The sequence below is a fragment of the Equus przewalskii genome, chromosome 16 (assembly GCF_037783145.1).
Source record: "Equus przewalskii isolate Varuska chromosome 16, EquPr2, whole genome shotgun sequence".
Taxonomy (NCBI): Eukaryota; Metazoa; Chordata; class Mammalia; order Perissodactyla; family Equidae; genus Equus; species Equus przewalskii.
Window position 1 is genome coordinate 17,680,191 of NC_091846.1, and position 19,078 is coordinate 17,699,268.

General features: G+C 42.5%; 1 protein-coding gene across 2 annotated transcripts in view; it reads right to left on the reverse strand.

Annotated features, from left to right (window-relative positions):
- The window catches only part of LHFPL6 (LHFPL tetraspan subfamily member 6), a 288,940-nt gene that overhangs the window by 26,582 nt on the left and 243,280 nt on the right, over window positions 1-19,078 (reverse strand). The window contains exon 3 of one of the 2 annotated variants that reach the window (XM_070578094.1): window positions 2,563-2,661. The exons of the other annotated variant lie outside the window; for it this stretch is intronic. Coding sequence (XP_070434195.1) covers window positions 2,563-2,661 — 99 coding nt within the window. The remainder of the gene's footprint in view (window positions 1-2,562; window positions 2,662-19,078) is intronic. 2 annotated transcript variants of the gene reach the window in all.

Here is a 19,078-nt window from a genome sequence, read left to right on the forward strand (position 1 = left end):
CAACAATTATTTCTTCCAGGGTGTCTCTGGAGAGAGAGTAACGACATTTCAACAACAGCATGCCAAGGAAGTGACCCATATTCCACAAAAAGGAGGGCATGAAGCTTAATAATGTTAATATGTCCCAATCCTTGGAAGGAAGACATGTCCGCATGCTGTCTCCTCTGAGAGGAGGCAAAAATAAGCTGGATTTTCAGAAGTGGCAGAGACAGGATGTGGCCATGGCAAGCAGCATATATGCCACTAAAACTGGGCCCCAGAGCCATCCTTACTGAGCATGCTCACCCTCACACACATGCTACAGCTCCTAACCCCAGTCCAAGGTTCTCTCCCAAGTTTGCTCCATAATCTGTGACTTCACTCATTCACTGAAGTTTAGGCTTCATCAGTGTTCAGGGCAATAGCAATAATTTTATCAAGCCAGAAAAATAGGAAGTTACATGGGTCAGGCACAGTGACATCTCTGTGCCACAGTTTCTCATTAGGTCTTCTTTTGAAAGAAAAGATCATGGAATCTACAAAAATAATAGTAACTAGAGAAATAGATCTCAATAAATCCAAAGTACTTATTCAAGGGAACTAGAACCATTTTATCTGTAGATGATGCCAGTTTTGATTTTTTCTCTCCTCATCCAATCTAAGAGAAATTTAAAAATAAAGAGGCAAAAATTAAAACAAAATTATAGTTTTTTAAATTGCTAAAATGGCTTTGGTGAGTTCAATAACGTAAGAAATTATTATCACTGGTAAAGAGGCAAGTGTTTTATTTTTTAAAATTAAAGTTTGACATTCAAATTTTTAATCCACAATTCTGAGAAGCTATAAAATACTGGGGTGCAGTAATGAAAACTGCAAAAACAGGATCTGAGTTTCATTATAACCTGCTAATTAATCTAACAATATACAACAGCAAGCGATCAGCAAGAAGAGGCTTCTAATCAAGTTGAGGCCTGTGTGAAAGAGCCAAAAAGGCCTCCAACACCAGAGAAAGCAAAATACCAAACACTGTACTAAAATAGCTCCCCTGGACAGTTTGCCTTCCAAAAAAAATAAAAGCTGACCGTCAACTTTGTGCCAGCATTTTTCCCTTCTCTGCATTTATGGCCATCACAAACGAATCCAGACTTAGGAAAGCTTCGTCATCAAGGAGGGAAGAATGGGCAGTGGGAAATCTCTTATTTTTTATCCATGCAAATTAGGTGGTATTTAGAGCATTGTCTTCTCTACTCCAAGAGCCAGGATTATTTTGAGGGAAGCAGGGAGTCTGTCATCCACTGGGTCAAACAAAAATTGCTTCATTTTCAAATTCGCAGACTTTCGATCTGGTGTCACACTGTCCATTTTTCTCAGTATCCAACAGAACATTTTTTTTCATAGACGTTCTAACAAAAATTGTTGTAAATGTTTTGGGATATAGTAATACTGCCACTGGATCAATTCCCTCAAAACTTTTCTTCTTAGAGTGAAATATTTAATGTGAAAAGTGGATGTTTAAGTTAGTAACTCACTATGCACTAATTGTCAAAAACCTAGTCTATCCATACATTAAGGGGAAATATATTTGCTCTCATTTGGCAATGTGTTTTATGGGGTCATAGTCTTTGATCTAGTAACAATAATTCTAGAAAAACATCATAAGAAAATAATTCAGTTAAGAAAAGACATTCATTAAACTACTCATTGCAATATGTCTTAAAATAACTGAACCTGGAATAGACTAAAGGTCCAACTAAAACGAAAGAAGTGGTTATGTAAATATAGGTTTATCAACCCACTGAAATATTACCTAATCATCACAAATTATAATGGTGCAAACCATATAGTACCATGCCAAAAATTTTTATAGAATGCTAAAGAAGTAGATAGTCACACATGTACAAGTGAAAAATACCTGAAATTTTCTCTTTAGTACACAGGAAAATTCAGGAGCCCTTCATTAGCATGTGAATTCTCACCTATTTAACCACACCTCTCCCCCTTCTTGGTCTCTCTGATCTGAGGAGCCTTACTGATTCCTCCCTCCTGCCTCGCTATACTGTAATCCTTGCCTGCAAGGTGCTTCTGTCTGCTGCCAGACAATCCGCGTGCATCCTTTTGTTCAAGACCCAGCTCGATGCCCACCCCTTTCACAAAGTTATTGATGACGCTGGAGTGAAATTACTTTGGATTCTTTAGCCCTTCCTGTCTTCGCCTTGATCATTTTGTTTGCTTTATCTTCTCAGATAGACTGTGAATTCCACAGAGAGAGTTATTTTTAGCATATGCAATGAGTAATAAATATATGATTTTGAATGAATTAATCAATGAGTATAAACTCTTCAGAGCAGGGCCATTTCTTTTCTTTTTATGTACAATACTTCCCACAGTGCAGGCAAACAGTGGATTATCAATAACTCTTCATTAAATAAACAGATAAATAACATATGTGTATTAGTACACATGACTGCTGGCTGTAATACTGGGATGTGCTTTTCTTCCCTGTCCCTTTTCCACCTTCTGCGTCTATGAGAGATGCGATGAGGTTCTTTTCTAAAAGGAAAGCCATCCATAAAGATCACTTACCCAGGTCAAACTGGCCAGAAACGTAGCCACAAGTCTGCCGGACTTCCTCACTGTCCCAGCCCAAGGGGTAGAGGGCACAGCCAGCACCGATCAACAAGCCTGCAAAGAGATAGAGGAGAGGGCTTTTACCAGTGCCCCTCTGCATCTCTAGATAAAGTGTGGGGGGGGGGGGATGGGGTATCAGTATTAGCACGATAACAAAGGAGCATGGTGTCTGCTTCTTGGAAAGCACCAGCCACAGCTCCCTTAAGCAATCAAAGGTCAGTTCAATTCCAAGAACAATCTCAAGTCTGCTTAACAGGAAAAAAAACCTTGACAGACAGCTCAGATTGGTTCCAACTTTGCCTTTTAAAGCATTAAAAGCCTTGCAAATCCTGTTTAGGAAATACAACCCAGAAGCCCGTTTAATCACTCTTGTAAAAAGCCAACCAATTCCACCATCAATCCGTGTAAACAAGTAATTCAAGAGCAAGCAAAAGTGCCTAATAGGTTACGCTTCATCATTCACTAAAGTGTTTTTTTCCAATTTAAGAATCAGAATAGACTGTTTCAGCATCACCAAATTTTACCAGGGCAGAGGGAACGTAGAGATATTCAGGACCCACTTTGACACATTGATTGAACCTGTGAACTGTAATATGTGCCATTATGCTCCACTGAGAAGTTGAGAATCAGGGAGCATCCATCCACTTGTCTCAGAAATACCCTAGAAGACAGATACTTAGTGTAATCTAAGTCCTCCTTGCAGCTAAGACCAAAAAGTTTAATGATGAAACTGAAGAAAGTGATCATTTTATTTTAATATAAATTAAGCTATAATGGCAGCACACTCTGAGCTGACAGTTGTCCATTGGCAAATCTTTACTTTTGCGTCTAAACCTACGTGGTTTTACAAGAAGCTGAATGAGACTTAAGCACTCAGCATTTGAATGTGTAGGCTAATCTGAAAGCCACATCCTGTCACATCAATCAGCAAGTATTATGAGTCTTATCATAACCTGTTAGTCCCACAAGCGTGCTGAGCCGTTAGGACCAATGCATCCACATTCTGATTGGTGAGAACACCAGCCATGTCTGGGGGAATGTGGGTTCTAAGGTACTAAATGAGGGAGCCCCCTAAAGGAGAAAATCCATTAATATGGTAACATAGAGGTGGAATAACAGGGTCCCAAATGCATCTAGAAGAGGAGACCACCAATATTTCTGGATTGGGTCTCTTCCTGCCCCTCTCTGGTCCTTCTCCCCCACCTCTGGTGGGACTGGAGCAGTTGTAACCTATACAAATAGTCTGTTTCCTCACAGGCATCTAAGGAGCAGCTCCTTTCCACCCCCTTCCCCCAACCTCTATGCTGAGCTGTTAGGAGAGACATCCTCCATGAACTGACACGCTTTTCCCATCCTGGTGCCCCTCTCTCCAATCTGTCCTTTGGTAAAGAATAAAGCGACCACCTAATGCAGAGGGGCTGTGATCCAAGGAAACACCTATAGTCACTGAAGCTGCAAATCACTAATCCCAGGATGCCCATATGCAATTGTATGAATGTGAATTGTGTTGAGGCAGAAGAATAATCCAGAAAGCAGTAATAGGAGGTTTCGCTGACTAAGCAAGTGCCCTAGTGACCAGCTTCCTTAGGCTTTTGCCCTTAGGATAGAATTTACAACACTCTGAAAACAACTCCAAACTAGTTTTACCACCATCAGGTAAAGAGACAACGAGGATGCCAAAGTTTGTGTAAACTGAATTCATGAACGTTTAATAAATAATGCAGTATCCTTTCCATGATACTCAGTTCTTGAATTAATAAGTAACACCACTTTCTGAGACTTGTGAGCAATTGTTTACGGATGACAAGGGAGACAGGCAGTTAGAAAATGTCCAAGTGTGAGGAAAATGAAAAACAGTAACATTTAAACCATCAGTTTTCTCTTTATCTGACAGCAAATAAATGATGAACAGTTTCATTTGAAAAGCTAGTGTTCTTTTAAGTATGGCTGAAAAAATACATGTCATGCATTCATGAAATCACCTGCTTTGGTCCAGTATTATGCTGGGCACTTTGGGAGGCTCAACAGAGAGGAGCTTATAAACACCTATATATAAAGCAAGAGGGCCTGTGGTCCTCCGAGCGGTAGAGCACGTGGCAGTCAGGGCTCTTCTGTAGAACACTGGGCTGTCTTTGGACACTACGAAATGTTGATTCAACAACAAAAATTAGGAACAATTTTATGCACAGGAAATTTGTGTTAAGTGTATGATTTTTAAAAAAGAAAAATAGCATGAGCATACGCTCACATTAAAAAGAGTTGTTCACTGCAGGGCGATTAGCTTATCTGGATTTTTATATTAATATTTAAGTAGTCTTTCTTTTGTCATCTGGGAATGTTTGCTAACAGCAAAGATACTGCAGATTCTGAAAGTTTGAGAAACACTCCTGGGAGAAAAGTGTATGTTGCAAATTGATCAGTCTAAATTGGCTGTTGCAATTATTAGGTTCTGTAAGTAAACAGCAGTGCCCTCCTCAACACCTTGCTACCACTGTGGGTTAAGGTGAAAGCAAGTCTCAGACCAAATTCGGCCAAATATACAACAAATACTTATTAGCAAGTTGTCACAAAAAGCAGTCAGATGGCCAATACTGTAAGCTCAGTGAATCCCTTCCCCCGACTCCATCAGATAGCCATTCTAACCAGCACCTTCAACACACAAGTACAACAAATATTCAAATAGCAAGAGGAGGGCATTTCAGGTCAGAGCAGGCAATAGCTTCCATTTAATGGAATGAGAAGCCAGCCCTGGTGATCTAGTGGTTAATATTCTGCACTCTCACTGCCGGGGCCCAATTTTATTTCCTGGTCAGGGAACCATACCACTTGTCTGTCGGGTGTCATAGTGCTTTGCTGTGATGCTGAAAGCTATGCCACTGGTATTTCAAATACATCCATTGATGCACAGGTTTCAGTGGAGCTTCCAGACCGACAGACTAGGAAGAAGGATCTGGCCACCCACTCCTGAAAAATATTAACTGGGCAGGATTCCACTCTGCTGTACACAGCGTCACTAGGCGTCAGAATGGACTCCATGGCACTAGCAACAAAATGGAACGGGAGAGGGGGCACAGGACCAAAGAGAGTTCTAGACGTACACTGCCTAATAGCCATGCCAAATAGCTCAGTAGCCATGTGCTACTGAACCATTTTCATAATCGCAGAAAGTGCTCTTGGAGAGGGATGTTCTAGACCTAAGACATCCTTCAAAAGGATGCTGGGCTGGCCAGATTCCAATACCCTAAGCCTGATACTACTTGTTAACAATCAAAATCATCCCTGCTCTTTTAGATTCTCCTTTTGTACTTGGAACTAAAGGCCAGGAAGCTACATTTCAAAAACTCTCCTGCTAGCAGGAGTTCCGGTTTATACTCTGTCAGTGAGAAGCCCTCAAGTGAGATTTGGAAGGCAAAAGAGAAGGATACTCCACGTTCCCCATTAGCAGCTGCAGCCAGGGGCATGCCTTTCTGCAGAGAGTTAGATGTGAGATTTTGGGAGTGGCTTCCAGGCATCTCCCTCAGCATCACCCACGAAGGGCAGATAATCACCTACCCTTAATTTCCTGATTTCCTGAATTCGTCAAAGCAGCTTCTCTGGCCTCCACTTCCCAAAACCTTCTACTAGGTCTGTGAAACTTTAAACCCCTGGGCCACGTCCCTTCCCACTTGAAATACCTAGAGTGGTTTCTTTTGCTGGCCAGACATTGGCTGGCGCATGCCCATGTCCATGTGCAAGGACAGAGGGACTGATACAAATCTTTCTATCCTCCCCTCTACTTGAACATCATCCATTTTCTTAATTAAAAATTATCTCGGGGCTGGCCCCGTGGCCGAGTGGTTAAGGTCGTGCGCTCTGCTTCAGTGGCCCAGGGTTTCGGATCCTGGCCATGGACATGGCACTGCTTGTCAGGTCACACTGAGGCAGTGTTCCACATGCTACAACTAGATGGGCCCGCAACTAAAATATACAACTATGTACTGGGGGCATTTGGGGAGAAGAAGAAAAAAAAAAGAGAGATTGGCAACAGATGTTAGCTCAGGTGCCAATCTTTAAAAAAAAATTATCTCTAATACAGTTTATGCTAATTAACAAACATTTGAGTAAGTAGAGATAGTGATGTTAGAAGGCTTTGTGTTAACCCACCTCTGTGGTATGGGCTCTGGTTAGGGAAGTTAACACGCTAATTAACCTCTTCTGCACTGTTTGGTTTTAGCAGTGTTAAACCCTAGACCAGCTTGTGGAAATCGTGTGATGGAAGCATAGTTTGAAAATTCCTGAATTAGATACCACTTAGATATTATACTGTGTACTGAAAATGGGGCTCAGAGAATATTCTGGAATTTGAGGTGGTTGCTCAAATGATGTCTTGGTGACCTAACGGGTTTTAAAAGCTCCAGTTGGCTAATTCGCTCCTGGGGAGTAAACGGCTTAGTTAGAATTGCTGGCTCACAAACTTTTATATTATTTACATGGATTTTCTTTATTAGATTTATAAATCTTGTGGTTACCACATGGGCTTAATTATGTGGTATTTTAACCAAATTCCTATGTCACTGCCATAAAAGACATCATTAAAAAAATGTCACATTATCACACTTTCTGAATGTCGGTGAGCATAGGAGTAGAAGTGAGAAAAGACTGTAAATTGAGGAAACAATCCAGGAAGGTGGCAACAGAGATGAGGTGGGTGGAAGAGGTGTGAGATCGTTTGCAGTTACAGGCTCATTTGCAATTAAGAATGAATCTATTTTTGCAATCCTAAAGACTTTGCAACTTTTAAGGGGTCAGGAGTAAATCACAAATTAGTGTAAATCAGTTCAATCTCTAAGTTTTCACCCAGCAACTAGCTGAAATCAGCTATCTGGAAGCAAAAGACCATGAGGAAGGTCATTTTGTAGGAGGTCTTAGAAATTTAGAGAGAGGCTGCCTCCTAAAAAGGAAAAAAAAAATCCAACAAATGACTCAGTAATTCTTAAATTTAACAAACTTCATTTGAATAATGCATTGACTATTAGGCCATTTCAACCTGAGTACCCTAGGGTTTTGGCCTCACTCTGTTCAAGATAATTAAAATATTTTCAGAGCCAGGTCAGTGAAATGACATCTAGGGAGAAGACAACGTTAACGGAGAAGTGAAAGCACAGACAAATGCAAAGGGTGGGAGCACTTGGCAGCTGTGTGTGCAATGATGCTGTGTTATCAGAGGTCTGCCTTCAGCCCCAAATGGACTGCTGTGCCTGACCCTTAGCTCGGACACACTGCCTGCCCGTAAACCACCTACGGGAGAGAGTTGCTAGTGGGAACTCTATTCGTTTCGCACAATGCTGGAAATATCTGCCATGATACTAATTATTTCTTAGAATTTGAGAGTGAAGTCTGAAGTCTAAAGAACGCAGTGGTCAGAGTAAGAACCCAATGCTGGGAATTTTCCCTTCTGCAAAACTCTTTCTATTCAAAGTCAGTACTTAACACTTAGCCAGCGGAATATTAACATAACAATTCGGCTCCTGCCAAGAAGGCAAAACAAACCTCTAGTCAGCCAACGCCAATTACTCTCCACAGGTGGGAAGAATAGAATCCTCATGTGAAACTCATAAAGCCTTATTTTTTCCAGGCCACGCTTGAAAGTTTTTATGTGATCTCACTTTTTTTTCCATGACTATTGCTCCATTCTTTTTCCACAGTTTGTTATTTTTTTCCTACAGTGTGACTTTTGCCACCTATCGCCCCTTCAGTGGTCACAGCAGCGTTTCCCATCAATTCATCTTTTATGTTTTTTTGGATACTTTTATCCGTCCTCCAGTTCCTTTATCGTCGTTTCCGTGGCAAGCACCGAGGGAAATTGTTTTCTTTACTTTTCTCATGAAAGCTGCCAGTCTTGTAGCCTGTTATCTGGACTTCTCTTTGGAAGACGTTGGCACGGTTCCATCTCCAAGTCTCCATATGCTAATTTATGTACAGGATATTCGAGCATTTTCAGTCTTAGATAAGGGTCCCTTTACAAAATGTAACAACAAAATAAATCCAGAGTGGGGAGGGAACGAGAGCAAGGGCCAGTACTACAACTCTTCAGCCTTGTAAACCACAGCTCCTTTCAAAGTGCTTTCTGGAAACTGAGGCACAGATGACGGAAGAGGTTTGTCCAAGGACACAGAGCCCAGGTCAATGACAGGCTCCCAGGTCCCAGTGCAGGGCTTTTCCCCACCTATCATGATCCCAATACTGGGACATAAGTCCACTCTAAGGTCCCATGGTCACCACCCACAACCTGAGTTCAGCCACAGACATGTTGGATTTGACCAACATCATGTTTTACTAAGTGGAACTTTTCACCTGCAAGACCAGATTTCTTGTGTCTCTTGAACGATTGAAAGACGTGCCAACAGTGAGCCTGCACACAGCTGGCTGGAGCCAAGTCATGGTGGTCCCATTAAACAGCTCAGGTGCTCTGGCCAGTCCAGAAGGCATGTCAGAATGGGGATCCCTGGCTTACTTCAGCCATTACTGGTTCTTTGAATACGTCTTGAACTTGCTCATCTCTGAAAGTTGAAGCTCTTCTCTCTGACTGAGACACTCTTTCTCCTTACCATAAGCTGAGACACCACCATGAAAATACTGGCTGTTAAGGTCTAGAAACCTCAACATGCACCCTGCCCTGCCCAGGCCAGCAGTGAGCTACAGGTTTTACGCCCTCGCGTGAACTCCTACTGGGGTGCACTCTGTACCGTTTATTTGGGGCCTTCCACCTTGCATGGTAGTTATTTGTCAGTATCACATCTCCTGGAAGGTTAGAAACTCTAGCATATGTTCGCTTGCTCACCAACTCATGGTATTTGTTAAATACTAAGTAATATTATTTATTCAACATTTAGAAGAGCCTCAGAATAATTATGTGATAGCTATATAATAGATAATAGAAAACATATAATTGCTTTCATTTGGCAGAGGAGGAAACTGAAGCTTAGAGAAGCAGCCTCATGTTCATGAGGCTAGTAAGCGGCAGATCCAGGGACTTACTTCCAGTCTGCCTGAGCCCTCACCCAGTACTCCTAACCTTTACCTTCTAATGCCTCCCAGATCCCCAAGTGTTCGTGGCCCCAGCTCTGGGCTGACCACTCATGTCCATGCATGTACTGAACTCCATATATATAAACGGAGAAGGCAGAATGCGGCAGAAGATGAAGAGAGATTTCAAGGCACCATTTCTCCAGGATTGACTCTAGTCCCACCTGTAACCACAGGCAAGGGCCCTTGGGAACTTTACAGATCCCCCTTCCCTGAGTGACAGGGAAGCAGATCCTGGATGTGAGCCCTAACACACAAAGCTTGTGCACAAAGAGCACATTAAGTCATAAAGATGAGTGATGAATTCTTTATCATCAGAAGTTTAGCCAAGGAAAGCATATCTTGTCCTAATGCTACAATATAAAATAAAAATACGATCACTTCTGAACTATCAAAAATATTTTTACAAATCACAAGACTTATTTTTTTGCTGAAAACATCCTGCAGAAGACAACATACTTTAGGTCTTGTTAAAACGTTTTCCAGAATAGCTCCTTGATTCTCATTTCTTCTCCTCCATGTGTTCACGTGTTTGAAGGCACACAAAAGACATACACAGCATATTAGATGCCAGAATATCTGCTCCTTAGCTCAAAGCAAAAACTTCACAAGCTAATTTCAGCCATGAGTGTCGTGTCATCTTTGGTCTGTCTAGAGTCCTAGGCAATCATTGATAGAAAAAAATAAATTTGTTTCAAATGATGAAACTTTGGGGGAGATTTTGCAATTTCTATGGGAGAGTTTTCTGGTAAATTACATCTGACTGAAAGCAGATAGTAGTTAAGAGTGCCCCATTTCCGCCATTTCACTTCGTTAGGTCTCAGTTTTTTTAATGTGTAAAATGGGGAAAAGACCTCTCTCTCAGGGTGGTTGTGAGGATTAAATGAGAGAGTGCACGTCAAGAGATGGGCACAGCCCCTCACTATAATTCAGTGAATGGTCTCTATTGTTAAGCTTTTGGTTTGGGGCTGCATGTGGGGGAGCGTGGTGGATTTGGTTGAAGCCAATGTGTGTTTGTATACACTTGCCTGAAATCGAGTCCTCCTCTCTCAGAGAAGCTCCTCTTCTTCGATGGAATGTAGGAAAGGTTCAGCAAGCGCATTCCTGAAACCAACTGTGAGCAATGAACACCTGCCCCGCAGTCATATCAGCCATGCAGACCTCAGTAGGTGCCAATGAAACAGCCACAGCTGGATTTGTACAAGGATAGTACTACTTTGGTTTGTGCCATTTTTTTGTCTTGTTTTTGCTTTTTTACTTTTACAGGCACTTCGGGCGTTTCTGTGAGGCAGATAGAGCCAGAACTGATGTTCCCACTTGGTAGATGAAGGAATGGAGTCAAAGACAGGTGGGGAAATCTGAGTGTCATCAAGTGGAAAAGCAAAGGCAGAGCTGGGACACAAACTCAGGGCCCCGGACTTCTCTTTCTGTGCTTTGGTTTACTGGCTTCACTCTGAGACTGCTGGAAAGGAAGCTAACAATGCTCAGTACTGCAGCTACACCTCTGAAACAAAGAAATGCTAGTTTTCACCGACCCTGAGGTGTCCTGTGCTACACCAGGAGAAAAATAAAGACACCGTCCCACGTTTCCAGAGCGGTGTGGTCCAGGACAGCGCTTCTCAGATTGATGTGCACACAGGACAGCTGGGGGCTTGCTAAAATGCAGATTCTGGCTCCATAGTTCTGGGGCAGGGCTGGACCTCCTGCATTTGGAACCAGCTCCTGGTGAGACCAAGGCTGCTGTCCAGACCACACTTAGAGCAGCAAGGGTCTAGTGGAAATAGTGCAGGCTTTGATGTCGATCAAAACCTACCCAGATGTGTGACCTGGAGCAGCATGCTTTTGACTTCGCTGAGCTCAGATTTTCATCTACAAAATAGATCTAGTGGTGCCCATATCTTTAGCACTGTTATTGGGAATAAATGAAAGGCTTACTAAGTGTGCCCAGTTCAGGGCTTGGCATAAGATAGGGTCTCATTAAATGGTAGTGGTTGGTGTCACTATTAACAGTGATATTGTACCACTGGAGCCGCTTCCTTAGAATTGCAAACATGTCATTCTATTTTCCCTGCCAGTTTCAGATTCTTCATTAGCAGCTACTGGTGCTCACCAGTTTAAAACAAACAAATACACAAAAACACTACCTAATCAAAAGCAGAGGGCTCTGCCTTATTGCTTGCTCACATCTTCACAATGCAGATATTTTCTGGAACTGACCACATCGCTACAGCTAAAAGTGATCACATTTCTCGCCCCCTCCCCCAACATTATATTACGAAAAATTTCAAACTTACAGAAGAGTTGGAAGAATTATATAGTAAACACCCATACCTCCACCACACACACCATCTAAGTTCTATGATTAACAGGCTTTTAAAATTTGCTTTATCATCTATCCATCCATTTTCCCATTCCTGTACTGATCCATCAACCCACCATTTCTGGGGGGGAGGGAGATGCTTATCACAGTAGGTTTCAAGCATCAGCACATGTGAAGCTTCTTTTCCTAATTCATACTCCACCCTCTTTCTTCCCTTGGCCCAGCAGTCTGCGCAGACCTATGAAGCAGACCACAAAAGCTAGACCCAAAAGGCGTAACTGACACAAGACTGTAAGCCTACGGCCTGATGGCACTAAATTGGGACCTGGAAGTGATTTATATACCAATCTAGAGCAGTGAATACCTCCAAGCTTTTCACATTTCTCTAACAACCATCCTACAACCTAAAATAGGATCAGCTTGCTTCAGCTGTCTGACCCAGAAATACCAATGAACTTCACGAGACATTTCACAAAGCCCGGAATGACAACAACATAGAGTTCCAGCAGAGCCCGGCCACTCAGCTCAGAGTTTTCAGTGGATATATTTTCTCTTAAGGATCACTGCTGTTTTGTACAAAATGAGTCACTCTTGATACCCTCTAAAGAAGAAAAAAAGGACTAACATGATCATCACACTTCAACATGAACGCTTTCCAGGGGCAGGACTAGGCTCCAACCACATCCTATCAGAAAATTTCTGACTAGAAAATGAAAAATAAATAACAAACAAACAAAATAACTCCAGCTATAAGTACAGTTACACTGCAAACTCTGAACCCATCTCGCCTCTGCTTTGAAAATGCATTGTCTATTCCAAACCAAACTCCGGTCAGTGCACGTTGCCAAACTGTGGTTATCCACACTCAGATAAACATTCAGGTAGTAAAACTGTTAGAACAAGTGTTTTGGAGTCAGAGTCCTGTATTCAGATACTGAGTCGCTACTTACCAGATGCTGACTGAGCAAGTCTCTTCGACTTGAGCCCCAAGAGCTCCATCTATAAAACGGACATACGGATGCCTCTTCGAAGAGTTGCTGAATGGATTAGATAAAATGTTCCAGAACAGCACAGAGCATGCAGAAGTAGCTTCCCTCTTACGAAATAATGAGGAAAATAAAGGAAAGGTAACACTCGAAACACTTGTGTTTTTTGTTTGTTTTTTCTGCTTTATCTCTCCAACTCCCGCCCGCCCGCCCCCCCGCACATAGTTGTATATCTTAGTTGCAGGTCCTTCTAGTTGTGGCTCATGGGAAGCCGCCTCAATGTGGCCTGACGAGCAGTGCCATGTCCGCACCCAGGATCCGAACCCTGGGCCGCCGCAGCAGAGCGCGCGAACTTAACCACTCAGCCACAGAGCCGGCCCCAGAAACGCTTGTTTTTATTTACACAACAGGAGCTTTATGAAAGCAAAGTGCACCACCACCAGGATGCATTGGTTTGTGGGACAGGTTTGCGGAACATCTGCTGGGATTCTAGGGCAGATGATGCCACGTGTCTGAAGACTCACAGGGAACATATCACAGCAAATCACATCAGAAACTACAATGCCATCCCCAGCCACCTCTGAGCCTTCCTCCCGCCCCCTCCCCCCCACATGCCTAGAGATCTTTGCCTTGATTCCCGATAAAGCACTAACTCCCAGTTCCCTTTCGCCTCCAGCCCGTAGAGGGATTTGCCCTGGGAGTGGGTGATAACATCACATATGCCCTTGTGTGCTCATCCCAAAGGCCTTGGGTGAGCTGACCCCAGCGCCAGTGGTGATGAGATTGAGGGCCCAGGAATGTATAGACAGAGTCAGCTGGAGAAGAGGCTCCTGCAACACACTGTCTCCTGCAAGAACTGCAGCGGATTTGGGGGTCCTGTCCTGTTGGAATGGAGACAACAGTGGAACTGAGCTGCCCTGGTTCTGTGTAGATCATGTGAGAAAGGACATTGTTTATTGCACAGATACACAGTGGACCTACAGACCCAGGGACTTGGGGAAGGGGCTGGCTGAGTCGGGAATTAGTCGGGTATGAGTAACCAATTTCCTTGGAAGAAAAGAGAGGAAGGATTGTGGGTTGGAGACAAGGGGCCAGAGTACGAATCTTTTCATATGGTTGCAAAAAACATTAAATTATTAATTTTTAATTATTATCTAAAGCCATAGAGTCTGAAGCCCCCTCAAGGGGCATGGCTAGGTTTTAACTCCAGTGGAGTCCTGACTTGGAAGGCTGCTGCAGAGGAAGGGCAGGAGGCTTAGGAGCCAGAGGCCCTTCAGTGTGGAGCCAGGCTCTGCCCTGCTGGTCTAAGGCAGGTCACTCCCTTTGAGCGTCAGCCACTCCTTCATGGCCCATGTGGATAAAGCCACCTGCACCTCTCTGGGATGGTGTGACAATCAGAGCAATGCACGCCAATTGCCCGGTACATGGCAGATGCTCCAGTAGATGGTGGTACAGCATGTTCACACAACACAGGAGAGAGTGCCCTGCAGATGACTCAGGATAAGCACACAGAGAGGGCAAAGTATTTGGAGGGAAACGTCTCCCTCCCTAGTTCTGACATGCTAATATCATAAACTTACTCAAGACAGTGGAGAGCCCAGGCAGAGGCCTCTTGTAAAGGACTGATAATCCCTGGGGCTTTTACTGCAGCTTCCCTACGAACTAAGCTCTATTCCAGGAACCTGTTTCAGTTCTAACATAACATATTTAGGAGGCAAAGCAAAACCTCTCTCCCAACTAGTGCCTTAACCAACACTTCAGCTGCCTAACAATGGACAGTCCTTCCTTCCAAACCCTATTCATTCATTTCTGCTGGACTTAAAAAAAGTGTCAGGGTAAGAAATGATTTATCTTCCTATTTATTTTTAAGGTCCTTAAATACTTCAATCGGGGGCCCCATGATAATAATAAAGTAGGATGCCAGGCATATGTTGAAAAAGTAGTAAAATCTATATGTAATAAAATGAATAATTAGTGAAAGACCTTCTACAAATTGACTTGGATGAGGCCTCTGTGCAGTTTGCAACCTGTCACAGTGAGCCACGTGGAGCCTCGAAGCTTAGGCAAATGGGAAGAGTATTTAAAAGGCTTTTGAAAATGTACTGCAGAGACTATCAAGTGAAACTTCTTTGTACCAATGAAAACTAGCCTATCACACGGTGGCATGGCATTTTTTTCTTTAAGTTCTAGATAGTTTGGTGGCAGATATTACTCACACTAGCTTCCAAACAAAAATATTAAAGCCTGAAGTTGTCTGGATTTTCTGGTCTTGCCAAGCTACTGCAGCAGAGGCGACACTTAAATCTAGGTCTTTACAACTGATTTTGATGCCACAGTGAGAAGCACACGCCACCTGCATTCCACAAACACTGCCATAATGTTGTGGGGTGACTCCACACGCAGCCTTGGAAGTATGACACATCCCCTCTGGCTCTGGAGTCCTGGGTGGCTTTTTTCCCTTTCTCTTGGGCACGTTTCCTCATCAATAAAATAGGAATAAAATCCACACTATAGAGGTGCTGTATGCATTATTTTATATACATAGAAAACAAACATACAGGCATACATATATGTGTGTGCATATGTACACATACACACAAACCATATATAATTATATATGTAGCTTATATTATAATTTGAATATGATATATCTAAATTATATATGTGCATATATATTTTTTGTCTAAATTATATATGTGCATATATATTTTTTGTCTAGACTATGTAAGACCTTTGTAACAGGCTTCTACTAACCTTCAAGCTTAAGGATATATATTATTTTCACAACTTATATACTCATAAACACTTTTTTCACACTAAAAAATTAGAGAGTATAAATATACCATAAGTTCATGAATGGGGACCATCAATGAGGTGGTACAGGCAGCCAATGTACCTAAAACAGACAGTTCTTTAAAGACGGTTTTTTCCTTCATCCACCTTCTGGGACATCAGGAAAGAAAAACCCCATCTATTTTCCTCAGGTCTTTTTAAAATACCATCAGCTCCACTAAAAAACAGCAAAGCCATCTGGAATAGCTAACAGACAACAATTTGGAAGCAATTTCTTTCAAGACAGCTATAATGATTTTCCTTTTCTGTTTTCTTTCCGTATTGAAATGTCAAGGATAACCGAAACTTTTTACTTTTCCATCTGTGATTTACAGATCAGTCCCAAACAAGTTTTGAAAGTACTCAAGAATTTGTTTCCAGTCAGTCCAATATTGTCTTTTCAATTTTAATTCCATTTTTAAAGTACGACATTCTGTCTTAAATTTTTTTGATATTTAAAAATTAAAATATTTAAAAACATACATTGAAATAGGATTACAAACTATTTCACAATAGGAAAAAATACTCTAAGTATTTAAAATATCATAAGTAGTCACAATGAAATCACTCATATCTTTTTCAAATAGCTTATCCTAAGAAGCACATTAAAATAAATGTAAAAACAAAACCCTAAGTGAGTAAATGCTGCTTCTCAAATAACAGAACGAGCAGAAGGTAGAATCAGGAATTCTCATTCTTAGCCTCATGATCTGGTTATCAGAAGAGGAATTTTATACAAGCAAAGACTCAACACCAGATAATACCTAGGGTTTAAACCATGAGATGTGTTTAAAAATATACATATATAAAATATTTGGTAGAGAAAGCAATACTAATTCATGTGCTTCATGAATTAAGCTGGTGGGCTATTGGGTCTGTGCACAGCGGGGGGCCTCTCACTGTGGAGGAATTAAGAAACTGAAGGAGGTCCACACACTCTAGGATCTGAGAGGAAGAAAAGAAACACAGAAACAATCACATTTCGAGTTTGGACTTCTGCCATTTAGTGGCAAAACTAATCATTACCACAGAGATCAGTTAATTATTGGCTAGAAATAAGGGAAGGTGGCCCTTGAAGGATGAACAGGGTTTTGATAACTAGATGTCGTCCTCTTGGGTGGGGAAAAGAAGTCTGGAGATGGGCAGGTTCAAGGCAAATTTAGGGAAAATGAAAGGAGAATAAGGTAGGAATCAAGGGAGTCGAGGAGAGCAGTGGCCAAATAGTTAGGATGGGTCAGCAACCCTTGCAGAAGGTCATTAATTCTGGGCCAAGAGAGTTGGTCTTTACTGAGTGGGTAAAGGGGCCTTAAGGTATGTGAATTGGGTTCCCCAGAAAGGGACCCTCAAGATGATCTAATCTGGTGCTTCTCAAACTGTGCCACCAAAATATTCCTAAAGACCAAGAAAAGCGAACTTCATACCTTATGGAGTCATGGGTTGTATCTTAAATCAGTTCTCCTCTGAAACAGGTCCTCCTTACTTCTACCTGAAAAATCATCGTGGGACTTTCCATTCTCCTCCACAGACAGCCTTATTTTTTGCATAAAAATGCTTTCTCCAAAACGTTGAAGTAAAATTGATGCTCCAGTGAGATATTTGGGTTTTGTCCTGTGGCTTTGCGTATGTGTCCGAGCCACCCTTTTCCCTTTTAGTACACATGGAGCTCAGTTTTAGAAGAATCTAGGCTGCAGCTCCGAAAGATTAAGTGATATGCTCAAAGTCCTAGTTAGTAAAGGAATCAGAAACGAGATGATACCTCTTATCCCTCTGTCCAAAGCTTTTTCTGCAACACTGCATTATGACACAGAAAAGAAAGTACCTGATCTGACTAGCACAGGGCACATCTCATTCAAAAAGGCTCCTATGTCACCCAGCACTACCCTCAGAGTGAGACACAGAATTCCCCAGTTGGCCCCATGGACTCCACCACGCCCCACCAGCCACTGCCCACCAACAGGGCTGCAAACAGAGCTATCTTGAGCAGTGTGAAAGAGATGGCTTAGACCAGGCTTCCTCCAGGGGAACTATGCCCTACGCTGAAATTTCTAGCTTATTTGAAAGGGAGAACAGAGCCTCTGATAAATGCTTCCTTTCCTGAGTGGAACTGAGCAGCTGCTAATCAAAGCCTGTCAAGTATGATTTATACCACCCAGGGCTTCATGGGAGGCATAAAAAGAAAGATCACAACACCATGTTTATCTCCCTTTCATTGCTGGTTCTGGCAATAGTATTACAGTCAGGCAGGCTGAGCCAAAACAATTTTCTAAAAATATGGATCAGCTGAGACCATGTAAAGCCTCCTTTTATGGAGTTAACGTTAGGACTCTCCCCTTGGGCTGTTTTGTGTATTCTTTCCCAGAGCCTGCTCTTCCAACAGCATCTAACTATCTAAAAAATACTGTTCTTTCTCCTTGCTGGGGGAGATCAATGCCTCCCAAAGACTGATAAGCAAGACAGCATTCTTCCCAGGAGCCTGGCAACACTTTCCAAGGGCTCCATGGTTTGGGCAGGGATGTGGCATGTGCCCCTGTCAGAGTTTTTCTTGGGGACTAATTGGTTTTGTTGGTGGACCTGGTGCTGCCCCAGAGGTGGGACTGGCCGGGAATCAGTCTGTTTCAGTTCTTCCAAGGATGAGTTTCTACTTTCCTAATTTTTAGGAAAGGAGAGAGTTAGATTCTAGAAGGTGAACTGTATGCCACAATTTTATACAGATGTTCAAGTCTAGGGGGAAAGAAAATCAATCCCTCGTCTGTGTTAAGCTTTTCACCCAACTCTGAATGGCTGCTGGTGACAATGCTAAGGTGACACTGGAGGAGGTCTGCTTTCAGTATAGATTCTATTTCCTTTATGTTAAAAACAACAAACAAAGGAAATACAACTGCTTTCAAACAAGCTTTGTAAACAGACTATTTTCAGAATTTAGGTTCCTTAAAGCTGCTACTATAAAGGAATGGGATTTTACTTGAGAAAGGAACCCAATGGGACATCTAGTTCCACAGCTCCTCCCCCACCCCCCTCAACCCCCGTCCACTGTGCCCCTCGAAGCCCTGGTGGGATTCCCGTGGTGTTTAAACAGCACATACACAGGTGGGAAAGAGCAAGGAGATGTGGACAGGCGGAGAACAGAAAGGCCCTGGGCTCCACTGCTGCTTCCACCAGGGCAGTGCTGCTCTTATCTGCTCTCACACTGGGCTTCCACACGATATTTTATACGAGGGAAAGGTTCAGCTCCTAAACGTTTTTGAAACTACCCTAACCTGGTGTTATG